Consider the following 25,644-nt stretch of genomic DNA (forward strand, 5'->3'; position numbering starts at 1 on the left):
AAATATCAATCATTTAAACTGCGCTTCGAGTGGATTCATACTGGATTTTAAATTAAAGCATCAAATCTTTAATGCCAACACAATAAATTAGATTTTTTTTGGTTGAGCTAAGGTACAAAATTCTTTCCACGATGTCTGAACCAAGAGAAAGACACTCCATATCCAGTCAGGTCCAGTCCTGATCTAAGCAACTCAGCATCTTTGGGAAGATCCAGATTTGTCACCAAATTAGATATCACTTCTCGGAAGAATAACTTTGATTTAGGGGTCATTCTTAAAGTTAGAGTTTGAATCGTGATCGTACTTCACCTACATCTGAGTTTATCTCTCCTAATGTAGCATTGAGCTTTGGCACAGGTGTTTCTGCATCATAAGGAAGAACACAAATAGTTAAGGAGAGATTTGAGTATGAAATAGAATACTTTCGCTTTGAATTGAACCATACATGTGTTTCGAAAAGCCATTAAGAAGTAATTGTATAGCAGGGGCTAACAACGGTGCGAAAACTCTGAAAAAGGCTGCTGAATTCACGTGCTGATCTATGTAACCTGAGTTTAGGAGAAGCAGCAGACCACAAGCCTAGACAACGGTAAGAGCAATAACCATTATCAGATTTTGTGATTCGTGCTATATTTGTTTATCCTAAACAGGTTTGTCCTTCCACGATCCGGTGTGAGAAGTTGAGTTGAAACTGGCAGTTATGTTCATTGTCAACTTCGCTGAATATATTTTAAAATTTAAGAGAAGTAGCTATATTAAGCGTCCAGTTGGCTCAGTGGTTAGAGCGCTGGGCTGTCGTAAAAGAAGGTCGCGGCTGAAATTTCAATGGTAGCAGAGATTTGTATCGTGACTTGATGTCGGATGCCAGTCAACTCAGCTGTGAAGGAGTGAAATGAGTGAAATCAAGGGTAATAATCTCGCAAGAGCGCAATGCTGTAGTGTGCTGTTACGGTCTTGATTGAAGTGCTTTAGCACGCTTCAAGACCCTGACCCAAACGGATTGTTGCGCCAACGATTATTATTAGTTATTTTAAACAACTGAGTTTCCCTTTCGCTTGGAAAAAATGGTATCCATGAAAACCATTTAACTAACAACTGGCAATTAACGTAGTGAAATGGCCTTTATAAACGCGTGGACCGAAATTTATAGTCTGGTACTTGAAAATTTCGTTAATTTTTGCTTTTGAGATGACTGACTAGCAGAATAGAAAACCTAATTAATTATGAAAACTATTGAGCCAAATTCTTAGCGAGTTACAAAAGGTAATGAAATGTGGATCATTGAGAGTTGATTTAAAAGTGTCAAACTGCTATTTATGGACTAATCGGGTTGAGTCAGAATACTCCAGGAGTAAAGCTACAAATAAGAACATAAACAGTAATTGGACCAAAATAACCGAATCCCAAGAACAAACAAAGGTCTGAGAACATATGCATCGTGAATTATATGGAATTTTAGAATGTAGAAAACACCACTCTCCTCCTCAGACGGGAGAGTCTTTCTAGTACGGCCCAACGCTTCCTGTGACATGGATTGCAGCTTTACGCAATTTGAGAGTCTGTTCCTTTTAAATTATAGAACCACTGTAACTGACTGAGATGAAGAAAAAACAAAGGAATACCTTAAATTATTGTTTATTCAAATTTCAATCCATTACAAGATTACACTGTTATTCCTATTGATAATTTCCACGTGGAGGTGGACCACCTCGCATCATTGCAGGTGGTGGTGGTCCTCGCATCGGTGGCGGTGCACCACGTCCCATATTTCCAGGCATTGGTGGCATTCCGGGAATCATACCTGGTGGTGGGGCGCCCATCATTGGGCGCATTGCAGGTGGTGCAGCAACTTGTCCTCTTCCCACGGGCGCCATGTGTTGTTGTGATGGTCCACCGACACCTCGAACAGGGCCTTGCAATCCAGCGGGGACACTTGAAACATTCGCAGGCATACCGCGACCAACAGCACGTCCGATACCTGGTCCTGGAGCAGCGCCTGGAATTGGCACACGTGGAAGGCCTTCTTCTGGTGGTGGGGGACCTTCGACTGTTAATGAAACTATGTTTTCGCCCCGAAGCAAAACGAATCCCAAAACACGTTTTTCTTCACGTTCAGCGAGTTTATTGTTTTTCGGACGAATTTTACGGAATTCTTCACAATCTCCAAGGATCAGGTTCATGTGCTTGTCGAATGCTTTGAAGGTTCCAATGAATGTACGGGAGTCCTGGAGAACGATCCGCACCCGATAGTTCAGGTGCTGGATCATTTTGTTGTTTTTACCGATCGTCTGTAAAAGAAGAAGAATTTGTTTAATGATAAGAGCATCACTTAGTACAAGGAGCTTGTGAGTAGAAGATTATTAATAACTAATACGAAAAAATATGAACTCAAGATCGTAGCCACCACTTGAATGGTTTTGAATTTGCATTTATTCGAATATTGGAATTGAATGATTGAATCGAATGTGCAGTCTAAATATTATGGCGTTTGTAGTTAATGGAGGTATACCAGGTCCAAACTCCGAAAGAGTTCTCCATTGCACGGAGTGTATCGCGAGGACATACGACTCATCGATGCCGAGACGTTATACTTTCCCCAGTCGAAAGCCCAACTGCTGATGGAATAGGGAATTGTGTAATCTTCGGTCGGCGTGTCATCGGGTCAGACGGGTGATTCAGAGAGCAATGGGTAGAATTGACCAAGAGGTAAAGCAGTGGGCTTACAAGGAAGCATTAGCGGTTACAGTCTACAGATATCTTTAGATGTGGCTGTTATATCCTCAGTAACGACAAAAGAAGTACTGGTGATTTGCACTAGGAGACATACCAAACGGAGTCCTTAAGCTGGCCGTTACGTCGAGGTCAGACATATTCCTAGAGTTGTTTGAAGAATGCTTGGCGGATGAGATCTTTCCCGAGACATGGAAAAGGCAAAGGTTAGTGTTGTTGCCTAAACCTGGTAAGCCTCCTGGTGAACCATCTTCCTACAGACCTGTATGTCTATTGGATACTATAGGGAAAATGATGGAGCGAATAATCTACAACAGATTGTCCGGGGCTGTACAGAGTCTGGGAGGCTTATCAGACCGACAATTCGACTCCCGTACTGCCAGATCAACCGGTCACTGGCTTAACTGAAAATGCAATGCACGGAAGGGGTGGCACTAGCAAGTATCGTGCTGTGAATACCCTTGACGGGCAAAATGCCGGTTTATAGAAAGATCGCATTGAGTGTGCTGTGGTTATGGAACTGTGCCGACCGGAGGTTGCCGCGCTCATCACCCGGGGCGCGAGATATTTGACAATACTAGAGTGGTTAACATTAACCTACAATTCGTTAAAGTTGTTAAGTTCCTTTTCGCTTAAAAAACCGTTATTACTTTTTCAAGTGCTGAGTTTTTCATCATTGGCGTATTCCGTACCGAACTCGAGAACATATTGGTGACCCAACGATTGGCATTTAAGGATGCCGAATATCAATTTCTGTGGCGACGAAGGCCAGACCATAGCCGCGCTTGCTGAGGTAAATGTAATTACGCTTAAGCTACGCTCTTTTCGCACAGCAAGCCAGATCTCCAGAATTCCAAAACAACCGCATTACGAGCAGCGCGATTCGACAGAATTGTACCCGAGTTAGATATATCAATTGTGGGCCATGTGGGGGACATTTTAGAGACGCCGCCCGACACTGATAGATACCAGGCGCTTAAGCAAAGGCTTGTCACCGTGTTTGACTTCACCGAAGACGAGAGGACCCGTCCACTCCTTTTCGATTTGGACGATCAGCGTCCTTCGGGAAATCTGTGCCAGAGTCTCTGGTGAAATCGCTGAAACGTTCGTGCCATCGTTGCTGCTAACGACCAAGATGACCTGCAGAGGTTAGTTACCGCCGCAGATCGTGTCACCAGCGTCTTCCTGCCGAACGTCATATCGAGCATTCTGAACGAAACTAGCTCGCAGCCCGTTCCCGAGATCGAATCCTTGGCGAAGCAGATTGAAGACCTGCGGTTGGAACTAAGGCGCACCGGCGCGTGATTTCGCTTGGACAACTTATCAAATTGTAGCACGTGCAACTCCTCACGGAAAGTGGTTTGGCATCGCGGCGAGGCGATGCCGCTCACCATGTTCGTTTCCGAAGTGGCAGTTAGAAAATGCATCGAACCACGAGCCGAGCAGGCGGCAACTAGTGGTTCCCTGAAGAATTGCCTGGAGGTTTATGCCCCATGTCGCGGCTGAAGTTTCTAGTGGATACGGGGCAGATGTTTCCATTGTTCCAGCCTCCTTCGCACTTAAGCCCACAAGGCATCCTCATACAAGTTATTTGTAGCCAACGGAACACTCATCAGCACGTATGGTACTAAAATCCTCACCCTGGGCCTCACGCGACCGTTCTGCATAGCCGAGGTCTCAAGCATTTTGGACTAATCATCGACATAAAAAAATGGGAAACTCTTGGATCCTGCCACACACGCCTCCGCATTAGATAAGGCCATTCAACATGTCCACAGGACTGTATCGACTGCCAACAGGAACTTCCTGTATTCGGCGTCATTGAAGAATTTTCTAGAGCTTACGAACCCTGCGTTAGGCATAGCTGCCCCTAATCACCGCACTATATCACGACCTCCGGGCCACTGGTGTCAGATCGCCTTCGCAGGCTTAGCCCTGAAAAGTTGAAAGTTGCGAAAGAGGAGTTCCAGTTCATGATAAGCAAAAGTTACTAGCAACCTTCCAAAAGTCCCTACACCTCTTACCCAGGAAACACGGTCCCTGACGCCCGTGCGGAAACTACCGCCACCTCAAAGGTGTAACCGTCCCGCAATGACCTTCGGCCTCCGTAACGCGTTGCAAACCTTTCAATGTTTTATGGACGAGGTCTTGCAAGGATTGGACTGTTTCTTTTGCTATATGGACGACATATTGGTTGCATCAGAGTCAAATCAAGAGCAGATGGAGTACTTGCGCCTGATTTTCGAACGTCTCACGAAGTTTGGCATCGTTATCGTTTCCAAATGCGTTCCGGTGTGAACGAGGTGAAGCCCATAGTGTTTTACGTAGGCACCTGTCGTGAGACTTAATCCTACGGTCCTCTTAAGACACGGATTGATTTTGTGACCACAATCAGAGCCCCGCTGAGACAAGCAACAACGGTACCAGTCTATACCAAGTGCATGGCTTAGCATTCATACTGGTGGATGCATGAATTACCTAAATCTCTACCGAACTATGGAGTACGGCACCCGTGTTGATACGCAACACCACGTCGAGGCCCGAAGGTCTCTTCTCGCTTGAGCATAACCACAACCACCATGAAACTCCCACTAGGGGGGCCAACCGCAAATAACCAAGCTGTCCTCACATACGACAGGAGTTCACCCGAGGCATGTGAGTCCAGGGGCTTTCCCGGTTCCCATGGTACCAGTATACCCCTGGTAAGGTTCCGTGACCAATTTGCCACTTCAGATGAGTCCCCGTGCAGACTCGGGTCTGATCGCCCTGATTAGGTCTTTGGAGCATTCGCCTATTGAATCACGGCCGGCAAAACAAAGTGATTACAGCGTCTCCCGGTGCCACCACTATGGAGGTTCTCCTCGACCACTTGGTTTTGGTTTGGCCGATAGGGTTGCCGCCCCATCTTCCTCGCCGCCACCTCTGAGCACCGGTGTGAACGAGGTGGAATATCTCGGGCATTTTATTAGCGAAAAAGATTCCTCGTCATCTACGTCTCGGGCAGATGCAATCCGCAAATTCAACAAACCGGCCACCGTCAGGGAGCTCCGACGATTCTTCGGAACCATAACTTTTATCCACAACAAATACTGCGCAAGGATCAAGAAGGTAGACAACACCGTTATGGTGTGGACGCCTTCGAAGGATGTATAAACAGCCTAGTCGTACTATTCGCTAATTTTCAGAGGTTTACTACCGACGTCTCCGATGCCACAGTCGGCTCAATCCTGGAGCAACAACAAAATAAACAGTGTCTCCCGTTAGCTTTTTATCAAAAGAAACTCTTCGCCCCGGAAGCGAAATACAATACGCGTACGATCGCGAGCTGTTTTCAATTTACAGGAGTGTTCTTCACTACCGTTACTATCTAGAGGGTTCCCGAGTTCTTTGTGTTAACAGACCATAAGCCGCTGACATACGCGTTTGCTCAGTTAGTTGACAAAGCTTCGTCGCGACAACAGCGATATCTCATCTATACATCTCAGTTTACACGGGCTTTCGTTTCCTTCCTGGCTCAAGAAACGAAGTAGCAAATGCACTCTTCCGTAGCGAAACCATCGAAATGCCTACCTTCATCAGGGACTGGCGCATCCGAACGGCCGTTGCACGTGCAAAACCATCGCAAATAAGTTCGTGTGGACTGGAATGAAAAAGGACGTTCGTATTTGGGCCCGCGCTTGTATACCATGTCAGTGCTCGAACATCTCTCGCTACCAAACAAATCCGCTCCAGATGTTTCCGGTACCCGATGAGAGTTTTCAATACGTCCATCTAGACATCGTAGGTCTCTTGATTGTTTCACAAGATTTCAGGTATTTATCATTATCATCAACGGCGCAACAACCGGTATCCGGTCTAGGCCTGCCTTAATAAGGAACTCCAGACACCCTGGTTTTGCGCCGAGGTCAGCCAATTCGATATCCCTAAAAGCTGTTTGGCGTCCTGACCTAAGCTCAGGCAGGGTCTGCCTCATCTTCTTTTTCTATCGTAAATATTGCCCTTATAGACTTTCCGGGTGGGATCATCCTCATCCATAAGGATTAAGTGACCCGTCCACCGCAACCTGTTGAGCCGGATTTCATCTACAACCTGATGGTGACGGTGTCGCTTATAGATTTCGTCGTCATGTAAGCTACGAAATCATCCATTCTCATGTAGGGGGCCAACAATTCTTCTCTCGAACGCGATCAAGAGTTCGCAATTTTTCTTGTTAAGAACCCAAGTCTCCGAGGAATACATAAGGACTGGCAAGATCATAGTCTTGTACAGTAAGAGCTTTGACCCTGGTGAGACGTTTCGAGCGAAACAGTTTTTGTAAGCTAAAATAGGGTCTGTTAGCTGCGGATTTCATCGTCATAGTGGTTATCGGTTGTGATTTTCGACCCTAGATAGGAGAAGTTATCAACGGTCACAAAGTTGGAGTTTCCTATCTTTATTCTTCCCGTTTGACCAAACGGTTTGGTGTTGTTGGTTCGTTGGTTTTCGGTGCTAGCTTTGGCACCATATCTTTTGTCTTGCCTTCATTGATGTGCAGCCCAAGATCTCGCGCCTATTACCGCCTACTCGATCTGGATGAAGGCAGTTTGTATGCCTCGGATGGTTCCTCCCATGATGTCGATATCGTGAGCATAGGCCAGTAGTTGGGTGAGAGGATCGTACGCATTTGCCTCAGCATCACGGATCACTTTCTCCAGGGCCGGGTTAAAGAGGACGCATGCCTTTGTCGTAGACTGTTGTTAATGTCGGATGTTCTTGAGAGTGATCCTGCTGCTTTTATCGCACATTGGTCAGGGTCAGTCTAGTCAGTCTTATCAATTTCGTTGGGATACCGAATTCCCTCATGGCCGTATACAATTGTACTCTGGCTATGCTGTTATAGGCGGCTTTAAAGTCGATAAAAAGATGGTGCAACTGATGGTCATATTCCAACAGTTTTTCCATCGCTTGCCGCAGAGAGAAAATCTGATCTGTTGTTCACTTGCTTGATTTTAGGTATTGCTGGACTGTAATCGACCGGTTTTGCAGGTGGTCTGAGGCGATTCCAATGGCTCACCAGACTGCAGACCCTTTGGCAAAGGCCTTCTACAACACCTGGGTTCTACGCTACGGAACGCCTCGTACGATTACAACGGACCAGGGTACTCAATTCGAGTTGGTCTTGCTCAAGTTGCTAAACAACTTCATTTGATGCTCTAGGACCTGCGTCAAACGGAGTTGTTGAACGTTTGTATCGCACATTTAAGGCCGCAGTCGTGTGCCACGGGCTAAACCCTGCCTGGCCAGACGCACTGCCTCCGTCCTATTGCGACTTCGTACCAGCTGCAAACAAGGCCTGGACGCTTCGTGCGCGGAGATGCTCTACGGAACTACCATGTCGCTCCCAGAAGAATTCCTCGTTCTCAGCAATGAATCAACGGCACCCCACGAGTTTCTTACCAATTTGCGCAACGTTATGCGTGAGTCCGCTCAGTACCGACGACCAACCGAAATCGACAGGGAACCTTCGTGAATAAAAAGCTTAGCATATGCACTCAAGTCTTTCTACGCGAGAGTGCCGCGCGGAAGCCTTTGTTGCCACCGTACTCTGGACCACATAAACTCCTTCAGCGTCTGTCGGACATCCTTTACGAAGTCGACGTGACTAAGTAGAGACTCAAGCCAGCGTTCTTGGAAGTGGAAGCCGACCTGCAACCGTCATTCGAGAATGTTTCCTAAGCAGTCGTCGAGTGTTCATCTTACCTTCGATCGGCTAGGAAACATAGCCCTATGGATCTTCCCCCCGTCGACACAAGGACGTATCTGCTAAGCAGGAAGCACGTCCAGCTTAACAACAACAAGCAATGTCACTCGGGAGGAAGTAATGTGCCGAACGGAGGTTGCCGCGCTCACCACCAGGGGCGTGAGATGTTTGACAACACCAGGATGGAACTGAGGCAGTCATCCGGTGAACACCTAACCTACAATTCGTTAAGCTTGTTGAATTCAGACGAAGTGGCCTATGCAGTAGATAGATTCCCAGCACCAAGATGTGGCCACAGGGAACGCATGGTAAAATAAACAATGATCTCTTGCAGTTTCTTACGGTTCAAACTGGTCAGCTCACCCAACTGTCCCAGCTGCGACGGTATTCCGAAGGACCCAGAGCATGTTTTCTTCTATTGTCCTAGATTCGCAGAGGAAAGGAAGAGCCCAGAGCAGACATTGAGGGGAACACTAGTACGGGAAAGTCTAATTGGGAAAATGCTGGCGTGCGAGGAGAACTGAAATGCAGTTAACGACATGGTGGGGTGGACTCAATGCAGGTTGAGAGGGTGAGGATGCGAGAAAGGCGCGGTTGCGAATGAAATCGATGGGCGGGGGGAGAGGCTAGAGCCATGTTCACAAAACCTTAAAAAGGGGACAATTCCTCCCACCGGAATCAAATTCAAGCTTGTCTTGTGGAAATAATATAAACGTAGGCCAAAATCCTTCATAAATCGATGGCGACAGAAGTCATAAGTTTGCGATTCGCACTGCCTTGGGTTAGCGACCTGAACTTAAGAATTTGGAAATGAACGTCGAAAACGGAACAAACAGGGAGAACATGTGTAGATCCTTTGCCTTTCTGGTTGGAAAAGCCGTTTATATTTAAGCCATAGAACTCTGTCTCTTTAGTTCGTTTCCATTAAAATCGCGCGCCATCGGGGCAAACAAAACACATCGCACTCCAAGCCTAACCTTACTTCATCAAAAACGTGTTTCACAGTGAAAAATATTGCGAAAACCACAACTTACCATGTTGAACTGATGTTTATCCCTTCACTCTAAAGAAAACTTAATAATATCCAGACAAATCGCCTAGAATTTCAGGGAAAATTAGTGAACCAAGAACGTTTGAAATAGTTTACACCGTCATCTGGGCAACTCGCGTCACTTCAGCCGGCTGTCACCGGATAATCGAATGGAGTGGATATATGGATCGCGTGAGGGGAAAATGAGATAACCCAGAAAAGTAGAATTTTTTAAGAACGAAAATCATTGATTAAAAGCTGACTTTGTTTTTTATGAAATTGAGATTTTGTAGATTCCTTTAAATATATTTTTTATGCTAGGTTTTTTATTGTATTCAATCTTTGAATTCTGTTATTTAGATAAAACCAATTGGTGACTACCATCCAACATCAGTTCAATGCCTAACATCCCACCAACAAAAAAACTTGAAAACGTCGAAAAGTCATCGCCTACATTTGACAGCCATCTGTCGTCAAGTGCAACTGTCAAAATAGTGAAACTAATCGTTTTTACTACAACCTAGTGCCCTCCCACCTAGGGTCGTCTGTGTTTACCTTTGCTAGCGCGACAAGCTATTTCTTGACATTCAAGTTGTGTCGGTACCTGTAACCGCTAAGTCGGGAGATCTAAAACACCCAAAATTCCACGAAAATAAAATTAGAGATTGTGCTCGTCGTGAAAAATGGCAGCAGAAATAAAGCCTGCGCCGCGTAATGCCAACAATCGTTTCAGTACGACCAAAAAGCCCGAACTGCAAAGCAAATTGGAAGGCAGCAACGATGACGTGAACGCTGCAATTCTGATTCCCGGCGAGAATGGAGTGATATCCGTGTCGGACGACAAGTAAGTGGTCAATGGAGGAATTGTCCATTGTGGGAATGCGTTGGCTGGCCCCGGGGCGGGTTATCTCCTTTGTTGGGCCGCTGTCACCGGGGCTATCTTTGGATGCAGATAAGGTGCTAATTCGGTGCTTGTTTTGTTGTTTTCGTTTCATGCTAATTTGCGGGTGTTGCGGTGGCGGCGACTGGCGTGTAGAACGGTGCGTGTGTGGCTGAAGCGTGACTCAGGCCAGTACTGGCCGAGTATTTGTCAATACATGCCGTCCGGCTGTACGTCCTTGACCTACACCGAGGAGACACGCCAACTATTCATCGGCCAGGAGAATGGCACGGTATCGGAGTACACATTGTCGGAGGATTGCAATAGGCTCTCGCTAATTAGGGATTATTTGGCGCATCAGGCCCGCGTCACGGAGGTGGTGCACGGGAAGCAGTACTCGTGGATCTTGTCCGTTGGGCGGGATAAGGTGTTCTCGTACCATTGCACATCGACTGGACGGAGGCTGGGCGGATACACCTTCGAAGCGTGGTGCACTTGCTTGCAGTATCCTTTTCAGTAAAAATCTAGACATTTTGCAATCATTTTTAGGTTTTTCTTTCGGAGTGTGGAGGCGTTTAGTGTTTGAGTGAGTAAATCATTTTTTTATTAGATGAAATCGCATCCAAATTGTGGAATTTGAGGTGTTACAAATGTTTATCGATGTCATCTGTTGGAGTGTCCTAGCAGATGCGTGGGTAGTGATTGCCTTTTGCTCGTAAGGACAACAGTGTCTCGTTTAAAATGCATCTCTGGTCTCAGTGTATGCACTGTCTGCCCGCTTTGTCACTCTGGACTTATCGCAAATGTAGATAGAGTGTGACCAATCCAGCCTTTATTCATTAAAGCAATTATCAGTCAGGCGCTGATACCGAAAGAATTTTTGGAAGATTTCAGTTCCCCATTAACAATAATTCATGAAAAATACTAGAAACATGAGAGTATCGTGGATTCGCGTATCAACTAAATGTGTTTGGCCTTTGCTCGGAGTACTTTCTCATATCAGACAATGAAATGACCAGACTTAAGGGATGAATACCTCAACTGAGGACAGACCTAGATCATGTTTTCTCGCGAGGAAGACTCTGCACGCTTTTCTGTGTCCGGACCTGAGTTTCAGCGACTTAGTCGTGGCCAAGCTAGAGCAGGCGGAAGCAGAGAACGACAACATTTCCTCGACTTACATGGCTCACGACCGATCAGCTCTACCAGAAGAACTAAAACATCTGACGAACACCATAGCAACAAAGCTGGCGAACCTGTTGATAGGCTGTGACGCTAATACAAGGAATACGCTTGGGACAGCTCGGAAATCAACGAGAGAGGAGAGTCATTCTTTGATTTTATTATTACTGCAAACCTATCGATGTGCAACAGGGGCAGTACACCAACCTTCCATTTCCCCAGCTCGGAGAACTGTGACGGTTGGGAGGAGGTCCTTGATATCACCCTAATAACCGACAACGGGATTCTTAGGGTGGAGGACTGGAGAGTGTCTGACCCGAGGTCCTTCTCAGATTACAGTTGGATACTTTTCAGTTTAGGTCTCGCCGCGGAGGTTTCCAAACCCCTCAGAGACCCCAGGAAGATCGACTGGAGAAAGTTTGGTCAAGTAATTAAGAGCAAACTCTTCGGTGCGCAAATTGGTAAGATTTGCACGACACACGAACTGGAGTTAAAGGTCGGGACTCTGAAAAAGGTATTCGATACCGCCTTTAAAGTCTCGTGTCCTACTAAGTACAGCAAAAAGACACTGTCACCGTGGTGGGATGAAGATCTCTCTAGCCTCAGGAAGTTGATCAGAGAAATCTTTAACATCTGCTACGGGCATGAATATTGGCTGCCATACAAGAAGTACGAGTGGGCCCTCAGGACCGCCAAGAGGCGGTCTTGGTTGGACTATTGTCAGAACATCGAAAGCACGATTGAATCCGTCAGGCTCAGTTCTATCCAAGGAACATAATAGCCCATCCTTTCTTAAAAAGTCGGAAAGGTCCTGGACGGAATCTTCTAGCGAAACCCTGCAGCTGCTGGTGCAAACGCACTTTCTCGCCAGCGAGGAGGACTCTGAGTCAGAACCTTGCTAGGAGGGTTTGCGGCCACCCCAGCTGTGCGAGATTATCAAATCGCTAATTATCGAGGATAAGATCGGCTGGGCGGTAAGCAGCTTCTCCGCATATAAATCTCATGGTGACATAATGCCAGTCATGCTACAGAAGCAAAAGGAAAGGGTTGTGCCGTGGCTTGTTGAGATTTACCGGAGCTGCACCTCTTTAGGATACGCACCACAGTCCTGGAGGCGCGCAAGAGTGGTTTTCATACCGAAAACGGGCAGGCGCAGTTATGCGTCCGCGAAGGACTGTCGACCAATCAGCCTGATCTCTTTCGTGCTGAAGACCCTAGAACGCATCCTAGACATTCACTTAAGGACGATTATAGAGAGAATGCCTTTCTCTAAGTCCCAGCATGCCTACCCCAAAGAAAAATCTACAGAAACCGCCCTTCATGAGGTAATTGGCACGGTTGAGCAGTCGCTGCAGTACAACCAGTATACCCTAGCTGCCTCCTTGGATATAGAGGGAGCTTTCAACAACGTTAGTACCAACGCCATTAAGGAAGCCTTGAACAGCATTGGATTGGAGGGGTATCTTAGGTATTGTACTAAGTACAATGGATACTAATACCAGGATAGTCCAGTCGGATCTGGGAGGCAACCACTTGACGAGAGCTGTGAACAGAGGCACGCCCCAAGGTGGCGCCATCTTTCCGGTGCATTGGCTAATGGTAATGGACGAAATTTAACGAATTGGACAGAAGTGGGGTGAAGGTGGTGGCGTATGCCGACGACTTGGCGACATTAGTGTCAGGGATGTTTCGGTTCATTATGAGCGATATCATGGAAGGAGCGTTGCGAAAGGTGTGCCTGTGGGCCGCAAGATGCGGACTCGGCATAAACTCAACCAAAACGAAACTGAGGTTATTCACCACCAAGCCAAGCATACTTGAATTCCACCTCCCTGCAAGAGAACCTTTACAAAGAAATGGGGTCTCCTGCCGAGGATTGTTCTTTGGATGTACACCGCTGCAGTGCGTCCGATCCTAACGTACTGCTCTATTGTATGGTGCAGCCTTTGAGCAATAAATACAGTCCTGCTGGCAAATGCTCTGAATGTACTACTGCATTTCCTCCCCCTAGACCTCCACATTAAATACGTTTAAGCGTGCAGTGCCGTCAGACTACGTGAGTCCTGATGCTGGTCAGTGAAGTCCTACGACCACAGCAACATCCTAGACGAAGTACCTCGGGAAATCTGGGCGTTTTCCACGGACTATGCCACACGCAAGCTGAACTTCACGAGAAACTTTGCTGTGAACTTTCCAATGAGGGCAAAGTAGAAGACCGGCGGCGTGTTGCAGGGTTATGGCTCGGTATTTTCTACCGATGGATCAAAGATGGCCTGTGGAGTCGGCGCAGGGGTTTTCTCTAATACACATAGTGTATTCAAGTCGTGTGGTCTCCTAGGTTTCGCCAGTGTATTCCAAGCGGAAGTACTGGCGATGTTGGAAGTCTATCGATGGCTGGAGCGAGATTCGACATCAAGGCCTTGTACTTAGCGACGACATCTTCCAGGCTGGTGGGGCAGTGCAGAGACGCACTGAACTTTCTGGGCGGCACGGTCAAGTTCACCCTCCTCAGGGTTCCCAGGCGTAGAAACATAGAGGGGAGTAAGCGGGCTGACGGATTGGCCAGACGAGGCGCTGCTCTTGACGGCCCTTCGGTGAATACAGTCGGTGTTTCGCTGGCGACTGTCAGGGGTGGAGTCTATTCGCACTACCTAGCAGCCGCGGGCGTTAGATTGCGAAGGCTTACGAGCTGTGCCAAGTCAAGGAGAATTTGGCCCGCTTATAACATAACCCGATCACGCGAGCTCCTGGGCCTGCACGAGGTACTGGTCCGAAGGAGACCACGTCGCCAGGCTCGGCATACCCTACAATTCACAACGCCGAAGCTGTGGAGAAGGAAGGGAAACCCTCATGCACTTTCTCTGCGATTGCCCAGCTCTAGCTAGGATAGTGGGTAAACCATTCCTTGGGGACCTCAGAGAGATTTCTAGCTGTAGGGTGGGAGAGCTGCTCTCCTTCGTGAACGCTACGGGCTGGCACTGAAGATCCGTGCTGGGTAGACTCTGCCTCCCTGCTCTCACAACAGCAGTCACGGTCTTAAGAGTTTTTGGCATCAAAACGGCGCACCACAGCGTTAATTGGACCCCTCGGAGCGGTCACTGATACCTACCTACCCACCTACCCCAACTGAGATATAGTTCAGTGCCATCAAGTTGGTTCGAAATTTTCAGGTCTTCTGTTAGGCGAATTTTACTATCCAAAAAAATCGCTTATTCACTGACTTTTGCAAATTTGACAACATTCTCTAAAGAAAGAAAGTACGCAGATTCTTTGTTGAAGAAAACATTATCGTAGTATCTTCGCCTGAGATCTGAGGAGGCCGCGCAATTGAATATGGAATGCAGGGATGCCTCTTGTCCGGCAAAACCGAATCGTCACCTCCCCGCAGTGCGGTTGTAGCGAGTGGGAGACGATTTATTCTGACCTACCGGCGAGGGGCTGGAAACCTCTCGCGGCAACACCCTTTTCCTGCTCAACCAGAAGAACAACCTCGGTTCGGACGGATTCGATAGCAACTACCTCAGCAACGGAATATGGCTTACCTTTTGGAACTTGGAACTTTCGCATTCGCAAATAAAATCGGGGCTCTGCCAGCACTTCTCAAAGAAGTTTCAGGATACAACGTCAACATTCTGGCGATCCAAGAAACGGACCGGCTTGTATGCAAGGTCGATGACATACGTTCGCACACAGTATTCACAAACGGAAACAAATCGGAAAGCAGAGAATTTAATAACAATAATAATCGGCGCGACAGTCGATTTTGGATCAGGGCCTTGAAGTATGTTATAGCACTTCATCCAAGACCGTAACGGTATACTATAGTACACTTAGAAGGCGATGTGATCGAGATTCTTACCCTGATTTGACTCATTCACAGCTGCTGTGTGGTAGCCCACACAGTTAACACGGTGTTGGCATTGCCATCTCAGAGGGTTTCCGTGATGCCATTAAAGAAGTCGAACGATTTAATGATCGGCTGATGAAGCTCACCACTATGTCTCCTGAACACACTATTCACTTCTTCACCGCGTACGCACCACAGACAGGTTGACCTGATACCGAGAAAGATGCCTTCTAGTAACTTCTCGATGAAAAGACTTGTCATTGTTGCCGGCGGCCTTAATGATCATGTGGGTGAAAAGGCAGACGGTAACAGGTGCCATGGGGGAAAAGGGTTCGGAGCGCGCAATAAGGGTGGCGAGCGTATAATTGATTTTGCTGATACCCGCCGTTGATTGCCGTCCCTCGAATTAAGCCACCGATAAAACAGCGTGAGGAACACACTGGCCCGCAGCGCATTAAATGGTGGCGATTTCATGAGAAGAAAGAAGCAATGATCTCACTTACGCAATTACCAACCATTACGAATGCGGAAGAATCGTGGAACCGAATTAAAGACACGATCCATAAAGTGGTCTCTGCAACCCTCGGGGTCACTAATCCAGGTAAACGGTACATCAACCGAGATACTTGGCTTTGGAATGACGATGTTGAAGGTCCGTGAAAAGAAACGCCTCTACCTCGACGATAAAACGCTGGCCATTTAATAGCAAAAATGACCTCGAGCAATTTGCCCAAAAATGGAAAGATCGTCTCATGCAACACGGTCTCAGATTGAATCTCAATAAAACTGAATTTTTGATAACCGATCCCCATGAAACAGGCACAATCACTCTCAGCGGCAGTGATTTGCCTAGAACTGAACGATTTAAATACCTCGGGTCAACGCTATCAGCCAATGGAGAACTGCGTTATGAAATTGCTTCACGCATTAAGCCAATCTGGATGAAGTGGCGTTCCACAACTGGTGATTTTTGTGATCGACGTATTAACGAAAGTCTCAAATCTAAAATTTACCGCAATGTCGTCCATCCTGTCGCCCTCTATGGTTCTGAGTGTTGGCCGACTATAAAAAACAATGAACGGCGTCTTGCGGTAATGGAGACAAAGATGTTGCGTTGGACTAGTGACGTGACACGTTTTGATGGGATTGCACCGATTGTGGAAAAATTGCGAGAGACGCGTCTTCGATGGTATGGTCACGCAATTCGTGCTAACGTAAATTCACTTGCCAAGATTGGTCTGAACATCGAAGTCGATGGTAAACGACCAAAAGGCAGGCCGAAACAACGGTGGCTTGATACGCTGGATGGCGATTTAAAAGCCTCGACATTGCACCCAGATCAGGCATTCGATAGAGCCAAATGGCGAGGCCGATCACGACAAACCCACTCCGCTTGTGATCGGGACAAGGCTCAAGAGAAAGAAGAAGAAGAGAGATAACAGTGTAGATTTAATTTTCATTAACTAGTTATACATATACAATTGCTTTTTACAACTATCCTTAACATAAAATTATCCAAGATTTGATGTTCTCGCCAAATATGCCTTCATTGGAGATTATAGCGGTCAAATAACTATGTTACGTTTAGATGCACAAGGTGCCACCTTCGTAACTACATTCAAAGGACATACTGGTGAGATCAAATATGATATCATCCTGACAGTTAATTCCTAATTATTGCACCCTCATTTTAGGATCGATTCGGTGTTTGAAGTGGGTGGAAGCAGCTCAACTGCTGTTCAGTGGGTCGTTTGATCAATCGATCAATGTATGGGATGTAGGCGGTCGACGTGGAACTGTCTATGAACTACAGGGACACAAGTAAGTATCAGCTGTTTCAACAGCTAATGTTAAGGTTATAACTGTAGCTCACACAATTCAACATTCATAACAATGAGTTTTTTCCCTTCCATTTTTATAGCAACAAAGTTACTGCTTTAGCTTATGCCGATAATACACAACAATTGATCTCAGCGGGTGAAGATTCTGTCATTGTATTCTGGGAAATGAATGCGATGCGAAAAGAAGTTCCCGGTTGGGCAGAATCCGATACTTGTCAGATTTGTGCTCGACCATTCTTTTGGAATATACGTGCAATGATGGATCGAAAACAATTTGGTAAGTTCATACTGATATCAATGCATTGTTTATATTGAAGCGATGGAGGAGTTTCTATCTTTTATTTATGTTTGGGTGTACAAATGGGTTTTCAGGATTCTTAGTAAATGCCTCTGAATCTCTTTCCCTAGAATTAATACAAACTGCTCATGCCAGACTAAAACTCACAACTGTATCGCGGTTGAGGGCCCAAAAATATCTATAATTTTGCTTTATGACTAGGAGAGCGGGGTTAAAAGTTACCGGCCTGATTAAGAAATGGCGCTAGGTGGTCTGACTTTTTACTGGTATTCTATAAGTCTATCCCTGACTAGTTTGTATACCAACTTTCAAGTCAATTGCTTTACATTTGAGAGCTTATTGAAGAAGATGCAGTTCAGCACGCCTTGTTAAGGTCACAACTGTCGAAATGATTGAAATTGAATTCATAAAACCGTGGCAGCGATCTGTAGATACGAAATAAGTGAGATAACCGCGACAACAAGGATATCAAGAATTGAAAAAATCAAAAATTTGACTGACGGTTTCGTCCAGGGCAAAGGCAACTCATCAGACGCTGCCTCACCTCTGCCCTGGGAGCAGCGTGACCGAAAGTGCCAACAGGTGAGGCGGAGTCCTCGTTGAAGTGAGCCCGAGGGCAACTGACAAGGTTCGTTGTGTGAAGCGGTTAAGGAGGGATGCTCTGGTCTTTAGCCTAGAGTCTATATACTATCTAGAAATGGTGTAGTCCGATGACGACAAACGATTGATGCGATGTGGAAACGCTTGCGGTTGCGTTAGCGGTTTCTTAACAGAGGCAACTTTAACGAACATGTGATAACATCAATGATGATCATCATGAATAAATGTTGCCCTATTTGAATGGTATAGCTATTGGTATTGGGCGAAGTTCCCTCATATTTCGTCTAATCCTTTGCTAGAAAATGTGGGGAACGCATTCATCCGTATTAACGTTGGCGAACCATTCTTCTGCCAATTGCAACGTTGTTCCAAAAACTAACTCAGTTGATGAGGTATCGAGATCCCTTAGAAACTGCATCGTAGTCCTAGCAGGACAATTGGAAAAATGTCGGTGCAATGAGCGTTGTTTTCTCAACATCTTGAACAAAGCTGACTCGAACTGTGTGCCTTGATCAATCATAATGGCCAACGGCGTTCCATAGCGAGACACGCAAGCTTTGTAGGTGGCTTGATTATTAGGGTGGACGCAGCGACGGTGCATGTCTAAAACACTCTTGTGTAGGGTCTCGGAAGAAATGGTCTGACTACTGCGGTAGATGTGTCGCAGTGAGTTTGACAAAAGACGGTTTTGTAGCTCGGAATTTTTGGTTTGTTTGGCCGCTAGAAGCTTAGCGTCGTTGTTCGATGACATGAAATGATTCTACGCTTGACAAACCATTGGCGATGACGTTCGTTGCTTCAGCTACTGAATCTCTACATCGGTTGATCATAAAATATCCTTGCTCATGGGCCGGCAAACCAAATGATGCCTGCTGTCTTCGAAATGAATTGGCGGTAACAATTTAAGGTCCCTAATAGTCGCGAAATGTTTATAGTTCCTAATGGCCTCTACTCGTGAAGCCATTGGAGCAATACTAAATAGATTAATGTTGTTGCGACGATATCTGATTTCGTTGCTACCAAAGATGCATTTCGCTATATTGATTACTACGCCGAACTTGTTAAGATGTTTGAACAATAATCGGAGATGTAGCATGTGCTGTTCAGTGTTTTTCGGTGCTGCAAAAAATGTCGACAATTTAGGATACACTGAAGTCTAACCCTCCGGTATTTCGTTCATTTAGCCCGGTGGCAATGTGGCTTGGATGTGTGGCTTTGGGTACGGGTCGGGCTTCGTGACTGCATTCAGTTGCGTATAATCATCACATGGTCTCCAGGTTCCATCTTTTTCAGAACCAAATTCAGAAGGTACGCCCAAGAACTATTTGACGGACGACAGAGCTCTTTGTTTATCATGATTTTGAATTCTGCCTTGGCAATATCTAAATTCAGGGATGCAAGGCATCGAGGCCTGGTAAATGTCGTTTTTGACACCATAAGTGTTTGGATCCAGAGTATTTGGAAATTTTCGAAACAGGTTGTGATAGCAGCAGACGCCTCCGACTGAACGTTACTCTTGCGTAGCTGAGAGCATTTAAAAATCCTTTTGAAATACTTTTAGTCTGGAGATCCAATAAGCAGTGGTTTCTCATATCTACTAGTAAACCCTAGTACTCAAGCAGATTGGCCCCGAAGATTCAGTGACACAGAATGACAAGGTGAATGCACGGCGAAGTCCTAAATCCAGTCTTAGAGTTTCCTGGACGTACCTATGTTTTATTGATAGTGATAGCATACAGCTGAAATTATCTTTGTTGACACTTACGGTGTTTGTGTTTCCAAGGAACAACAGGTAGGTCCGCGCGAGTAACGTTCAAGAAATCGGCAGTTGGGAAGATATGAAGGCGGCTTGTTAATGGTTGTCTGCCTTCCGCCACAGTTGACAGCATTGTTTCTAGTTTTTTTAGCTCTTCTTTCTAAGAAGACAGACGTCTTCCTGCCATGAGCATGGATCATGCCACCGATGCGCAGCAACTCAAAATGTACTCGTATTGTGATAGTGACACCATTTTACCTTTTCGCGATGGGATTAGTTTATGGCATCTAGAAGAGCTAGGTGATCTAGTGTACTGGACTCTATCGAGGGATTTCCGAATGGACATCAATTCCTCTCTAATAACGGCCGATATGCTATAAGGTTCGCGCATTTGCATGATCCGATCTGTCATTTCCGAAAGTTTTAACGGGTCCGACGTTTAACAAACACTTAGGATGGCCTGCACGTTGCTAGGCACTCGCTGGAGCTACAACGTTTTCAAAAATTTATCAGTCACTGGGTCGGCAGTCTTTATGCACATCGCACGTAGGAGTTGGGATGGCTTTTGATCCTCCAGTTTGAATCCAACTTATAATTCTTTATTTTTCGTGTCTGGCGGGTCCTGTTTGATGGATACTTTAATGCTAGGACACTAGAATGGGCATGTCTCATCCAGACTTCTGAAAATGGCGGCTTGATTGAAGTAGCTTTAAATATCCGATGCGTGCAATCGTTTTGAGGTCACGGCTGCGAAGAAAGCATTTCCGATGTAACCTCCGCGTTGTTACCTTTCGACGTACACCACGCCGTTGAGGTGAACATTGTGATATTTGTCGAACTCTTTGAAACAAGCAGCGTCGCATTAGAGACCACTGGCTTAAATATAGATATAAACCTGATGAAGGCAGCCTGCGGGGTTTTCTGTATTGGTGTCGGTGGAAATTGCTGACAGGTGGAAGGAGTATCATAAGCTTAGTCGGTTGGCACAGACTTCAAACGACCAGGAAATGTTGCATACACCAGAATGACAGAGTACAGATAAGCTAAAAGGACACTCCGCAACCCAATAAATGAAAGCAAGGATTGTTGTTGGCAAGAGCTAATCGACGAGGTGGATGGCAATCCACGGACACTTGATTATAACGTGGCCACTTGAAAAATAGTGTTTCTGTGGAAACTCGGTTCAATTAATACCGAATGAATGAACTTTATTGTACGGGACTTATTTTTTGTGCACCCTGTTAGGGTTGATGTCAATATTATGGAAGGCGACGAGAATTGCCCACTTTTTACCATGAAAGAGCTGGAACGGACATTGCGATGGGTAAACGGATGGTGCTTCATGTTGATCGGAGAGAACGATTATAGAATCAAAGTCAACGGTTAGGTACCTTGGATTCACGCTCTACTTGAAGATGAGCTCTTCAGAGCAAATTAAAACAGCGTCAGACAAGACTGCAGTAGGAGTTTCGGCCTTAAGTCGTCTAATGGCAAATATGGAGGAGACTACCTCTAGCAGCTTCTGCCTTCTCATGAGTGCAATGTGGTTCGTTTTCTCTTTATGGCGGGTAGGTATGCCCTGATGTTCTTGGGAAGAAAGAACGTTGTAAGTACATTGTGCAAGAACAGAGACGGGAAGCTTTGTGGGCGTCGTCTGGCTACCGTATTGTCGGCCTCCTTGCTAAGGAATGCAAGATGATTTATAGGCGCAATGCAGAGGGCAGCAGAGAGGGGTTTGTTCGTGTAGAAAAGTAACATATATTGAATGAGTGGTAATTCTTTTGGGAAAACGAGTCAAGACACAGATGGACTGAGCGACTCATCGGAAACTTAGATTTTTGGCTGAACCGGACACATGCTGAAATTGGTTATTTCCTTGTTTAGGTTTTAAGTTGGGCATGAAGATTTTCAGTCTTACCTGCGTAAGGCTAGAATAGCGCAATCTTCTGATTGCAATAGGGTGGTGGATGATGTCCACAACACCTCTTTTTCTTGTAGAAGGTGGCATGGGCTTCGTCAATAGCGTTATGCAGATATAGAGGAGCTTCCTCTAGATTATATTGTCAAAAAGATGCTGATGAGCTCTGGCAGATGGAGTTGTGTTAGCAATGATATCGTGTTCGCTTTAATCTATCACTTGTTTAGTTTGTAAGCAAATGTAATCTTATCCTCATTTAGTTAATTCGTCCAGGAAAAGTTATTTAAACAGATTCTTTGTGTGTTCAACAAGTTAAAGTCTATAATTTTACTCGCACAGGTCTCCGACAGCATCATTGTCGTCATTGTGGCAAAGCTATTTGTGATAACTGTTCTACGAATCGAATTAACATCCCAATCATGGGCTTTGAGTTCGACGTGCGCGTCTGCGACCCATGTTACAAACAGTTACAGGCAGTAGAGTAAGCCCCTTTGCTTTCGTTAATCATGTTCGCGGTTTAATTTTTTTAATTCTCTCATCAGCCGACCATCCCTAGCATCACTTCACGATGCCAAACATTCAATAGTTTCGATGGATTTCGATGAGAGACGAAAGCGACTCTTGACAGTTGGCCAGGATCGCATTATTAAGATATGGGATCTGTCATCGATTTGGGCCTAATATTCAATCCCCGATGTTGATATACCAGACGAACAGCAGCACCGGCAACAGCATAACTTTAATCGTTCACTATCATCGTCATCAACAGCAACAAATCAATCATGTCCGAATGATGCACTTCTAGAATTTCCATTTGTTAATTATTATAAGAACAGTAATCGTAGGGGTTCGTTCGATTGAGAAAAAGACATAAGAAATTTGAAAAGGGAAACTATACCGAAAGTAGGAAGCTAGAAAAGAAATATCGTATGGTTCAAGGAAAAAACCCCGTTGCATAATCACAATGTGTTATTGCTTTTATCGTTACATATTCTACCACGTGTTTATGTTATCGTTTCGTTTTCTCTGTTTTAAAGTGGTTTGTTTTCTCCAAAACGCAGTCGTCTTCACATACTCAACCTTTGTATGCATACCTACTACATATTTACATTTAGGAATCGACTGAAAAGTTATTATCATACCAGTTCGTTATTTAATCATGCGTTTATTGATATTTTCAATGGGAAATGTACACCAATTCGAGCGTCCTCGTGCGATCGAGACTATATCAATTGAAGATTTGTTCCTTAGAATGTCTTTCTTGTGTTCCTGTTTCGTCATCCACATCCACCTTCATTCATGCTCGGCTAATTTAATGAGACTGTCATGTGTTATTGAATCAAATATTATTACTACACTGTACCACATGAATATGACATGAGGAGAGAAGCAGAAAAATACAATTATATTTCTATATACATACTTTATGGACATAGTAATATTTAGGGAATTTTTAGTGATTTATAAATATAAATAAAAAAAAATTAGAAAAGCCATAACAGAGGAGTAGAAAAAGAAAGAAAATAATAAAAATTCGAAAAATGTGTGCTGGAAATTAAATGATTAAATGAAAATTATAAATATTCTATCATGTTGTGATTTGTGTGATGGTAAAGTGGTGAAACGTTAGGAAAGTTGCATTTGGTTCTCTTTGTCTTTATTTTCGTTGGCAAAAACATAATACAGTAGAAAATGAGGATTCAATCCGAGACTAATGTCTTTTTTTCGATAATGTGCATGGCATTTCTTTGGAAAAAAAAAATATTTATTAGAAAATATAATGAAAAATATGCTTGGAAATATCAATAGAATTTTATATGATACGAGAAATATGAAATTGTAATGATCTAAAAGAAAACTATGAATGTTAATATTGATGCAAATATAATTATAATACTTATTCTGAAATAATTGTTCTTTTTTTCATATATTATTCGATATAAGTAATAACTTCTAGTGCAACGTTTGAATGCTTCAGTAGGAGCGCCGCGGAGATGGTAGCAGTCGAGCGAGTGCTCACATAACCATGACGGCTTCGGACACCCTGGGAAGATCAGAGTACGGCGCGGTCACCAGCGCAAGGGCCTCAACGGGCAAAACTGCCTCAACTTGTTTGGGAGCTGCGTAACTAAGCAGGAGTTAGCCCTCAGGTTCGTTTTCGTATGAAGAAGCTTCCCATAAAATCACTATACATCACCGCAAAAAACCAGAAATTAGCCCAGGTCTTGCAATTGGGAAGACTGCTCATTCGGGAAATTATAGTCATTTGCTCTTTTGAGTCTAAGGAGAAGGACATACTTGGCAACTTTGAGATTCTTTGTTAACCATGGAACCAACTTGTTATTCCCAATTTTGTACAGAACAATACGAAGCTTGTCCAATTCAAATTCCTTGACACTTTCAGAGAAATCTTGGAAGCCACCTAGCCTTTTTTGGAGCCGATCTGCTAAACTATTTTGGCATCCTCGGCAGAAAGCTGCGAAATTGAATAACGGAGGTACAATCGCAGATACTTTGCAGGCACCTTAGCAGAGAACCTCGCGGATCTGAAATCATATCGTGCATTACCATCTCCTCAAAAAATCAACGTAATTATCTGAAGAATCCCAATTGTCGCGGCTGAAAGTGTGTAACGTGTGCCACAGTACCATTACAGAAGATGCACCAGCTCCATAAATGAGGAAATTAGCTGATAATAATAATAATCGTTGGCGCAACAATTCATGTTGGATCAGGGCCTTGAAGTGTGTTAGAGCACTTCATTCAAGACCGTAACGGTACACTAGGAGGCAATGTGGTCAGCATTGCGCACGCCCGAGATTATTGCCCTGATTTGACTCAGGTACTCATTCACAGCTGAGTCGACTGGTATCCGACGTCAAATCACGATACAAATTCCACTGCCACCAGTGAGATTTGAACCGCGACCTTCCGTACGACAGCCTTGTGCTCTAACCACTCAGCTATCCGGAGATTTAGCTGACAATTAGTTGATGCTAACAGATTTTGCGAAGTCAGTATATATATATCTACAATGAATTTGTAGATCATTAAAATGTACATGGATTAGTCACAAACAAGGCTCCCAAGGACGACTACCACCGGCAATTATGTGAAGACTTCTTCTTTTTCTTTAACCTTTATCCCGTTCACAAGCGGGGTCGACTCGTCGTGATCGGTTTCGCCATTTAGCTCTATCAAATGCCTGATCTGATCACCATTGTTTCGGCCTGCATTTTGGTCGTTTACCATCGACTTCGATGTTCAGACCAATCTTGGCAAGTGAATTCTCATTAGCGTGAATTGTTTGACCATACCGTCGAAGACGCCTCTCTCACAATTTTTCCACGGTTGGGCCAATCCCATAACGATCGCGGATATCCCCTTTTCGGATGTGATCAAAACGTCGGATACCACTACTTCAACGCAACATTTTCGTCTCCGTTACCACAAGACGCCGTTCATTTTCTTCTATAGTCGGCCAACACTCAGAACCATAGAGAGTGACAGAACGGACGAGATTGCGGTAAATTTTCGATTTGAGACACTTTCTTGATATGTCGATCACAAAGAACACCAGTTGTGGAACGCCACTTTATCCAGGTTGCGTTAATGCAATGCAATGTGCAGACTATTAGGGACTAAATGTTCTTTGACAAATTTAGGCAGGTAACTGTAAGCAGATATTCGCCATTTACCCTGGTTTTTCACCAAAAATTCGAAGACATCTTGAAGATTGTAGTCTTAACTCCATTCGGCCTTACTGACTGGACTTTTGCTATGCATACATCATTAATTGGGTTAAAGAATGAGGAACAGACT

The 25,644-nt window shown here is 44.9% G+C and overlaps 2 protein-coding genes across 2 annotated transcripts; one reads left to right on the forward strand and one right to left on the reverse strand.

Annotated features, from left to right (window-relative positions):
• Positions 1 to 1,619: 1,619 nt before the first annotated feature.
• Positions 1,620 to 9,675, reverse strand: LOC119651267 (small nuclear ribonucleoprotein-associated protein B). Its single transcript, XM_038054768.1, has 2 exons — positions 9,505 to 9,675; positions 1,620 to 2,288 (listed from the first exon to the last, which is right to left on the reverse strand). Exons 1-2 carry the CDS (start codon positions 9,505 to 9,507, stop codon positions 1,677 to 1,679), a joined length of 615 nt encoding a protein of 204 aa, XP_037910696.1. The 5' UTR covers positions 9,508 to 9,675; the 3' UTR covers positions 1,620 to 1,676.
• A 291-nt stretch (positions 9,676 to 9,966) lies between these two features.
• LOC119651546 (WD repeat and FYVE domain-containing protein 2) lies at positions 9,967 to 23,730 on the forward strand. Its single transcript, XM_038055179.1, has 7 exons — positions 9,967 to 10,344; positions 10,537 to 10,884; positions 16,930 to 17,042; positions 17,104 to 17,230; positions 17,331 to 17,527; positions 22,162 to 22,303; positions 22,365 to 23,730. The coding sequence occupies exons 1-7, from the start codon at positions 10,184 to 10,186 to the stop codon at positions 22,501 to 22,503; spliced, it is 1,227 nt and encodes a 408-aa protein (XP_037911107.1). The 5' UTR covers positions 9,967 to 10,183; the 3' UTR covers positions 22,504 to 23,730.
• Positions 23,731 to 25,644: the final 1,914 nt, after the last annotated feature.

Source organism: Hermetia illucens, chromosome 3, assembly GCF_905115235.1.
Source record: "Hermetia illucens chromosome 3, iHerIll2.2.curated.20191125, whole genome shotgun sequence".
Lineage (NCBI taxonomy): Eukaryota > Metazoa > Arthropoda > Insecta > Diptera > Stratiomyidae > Hermetia > Hermetia illucens.

Excerpts from the sequence above, each read along its gene's own strand:
- LOC119651546 (XM_038055179.1), top strand. The coding sequence starts at position 10,184 with ATGGCAGCAGAAATAAAGCCTGCGCCGCGTAATGCCAACAATCGTTTC. Across the intron at positions 10,345-10,536 it reads ATATCCGTGTCGGACGACAA|AACGGTGCGTGTGTGGCTGA; the intron begins GTAAGTGGTCAA and ends ACTGGCGTGTAG. Across the intron at positions 17,231-17,330 it reads TATGAACTACAGGGACACAA|CAACAAAGTTACTGCTTTAG; the intron begins GTAAGTATCAGC and ends CCATTTTTATAG.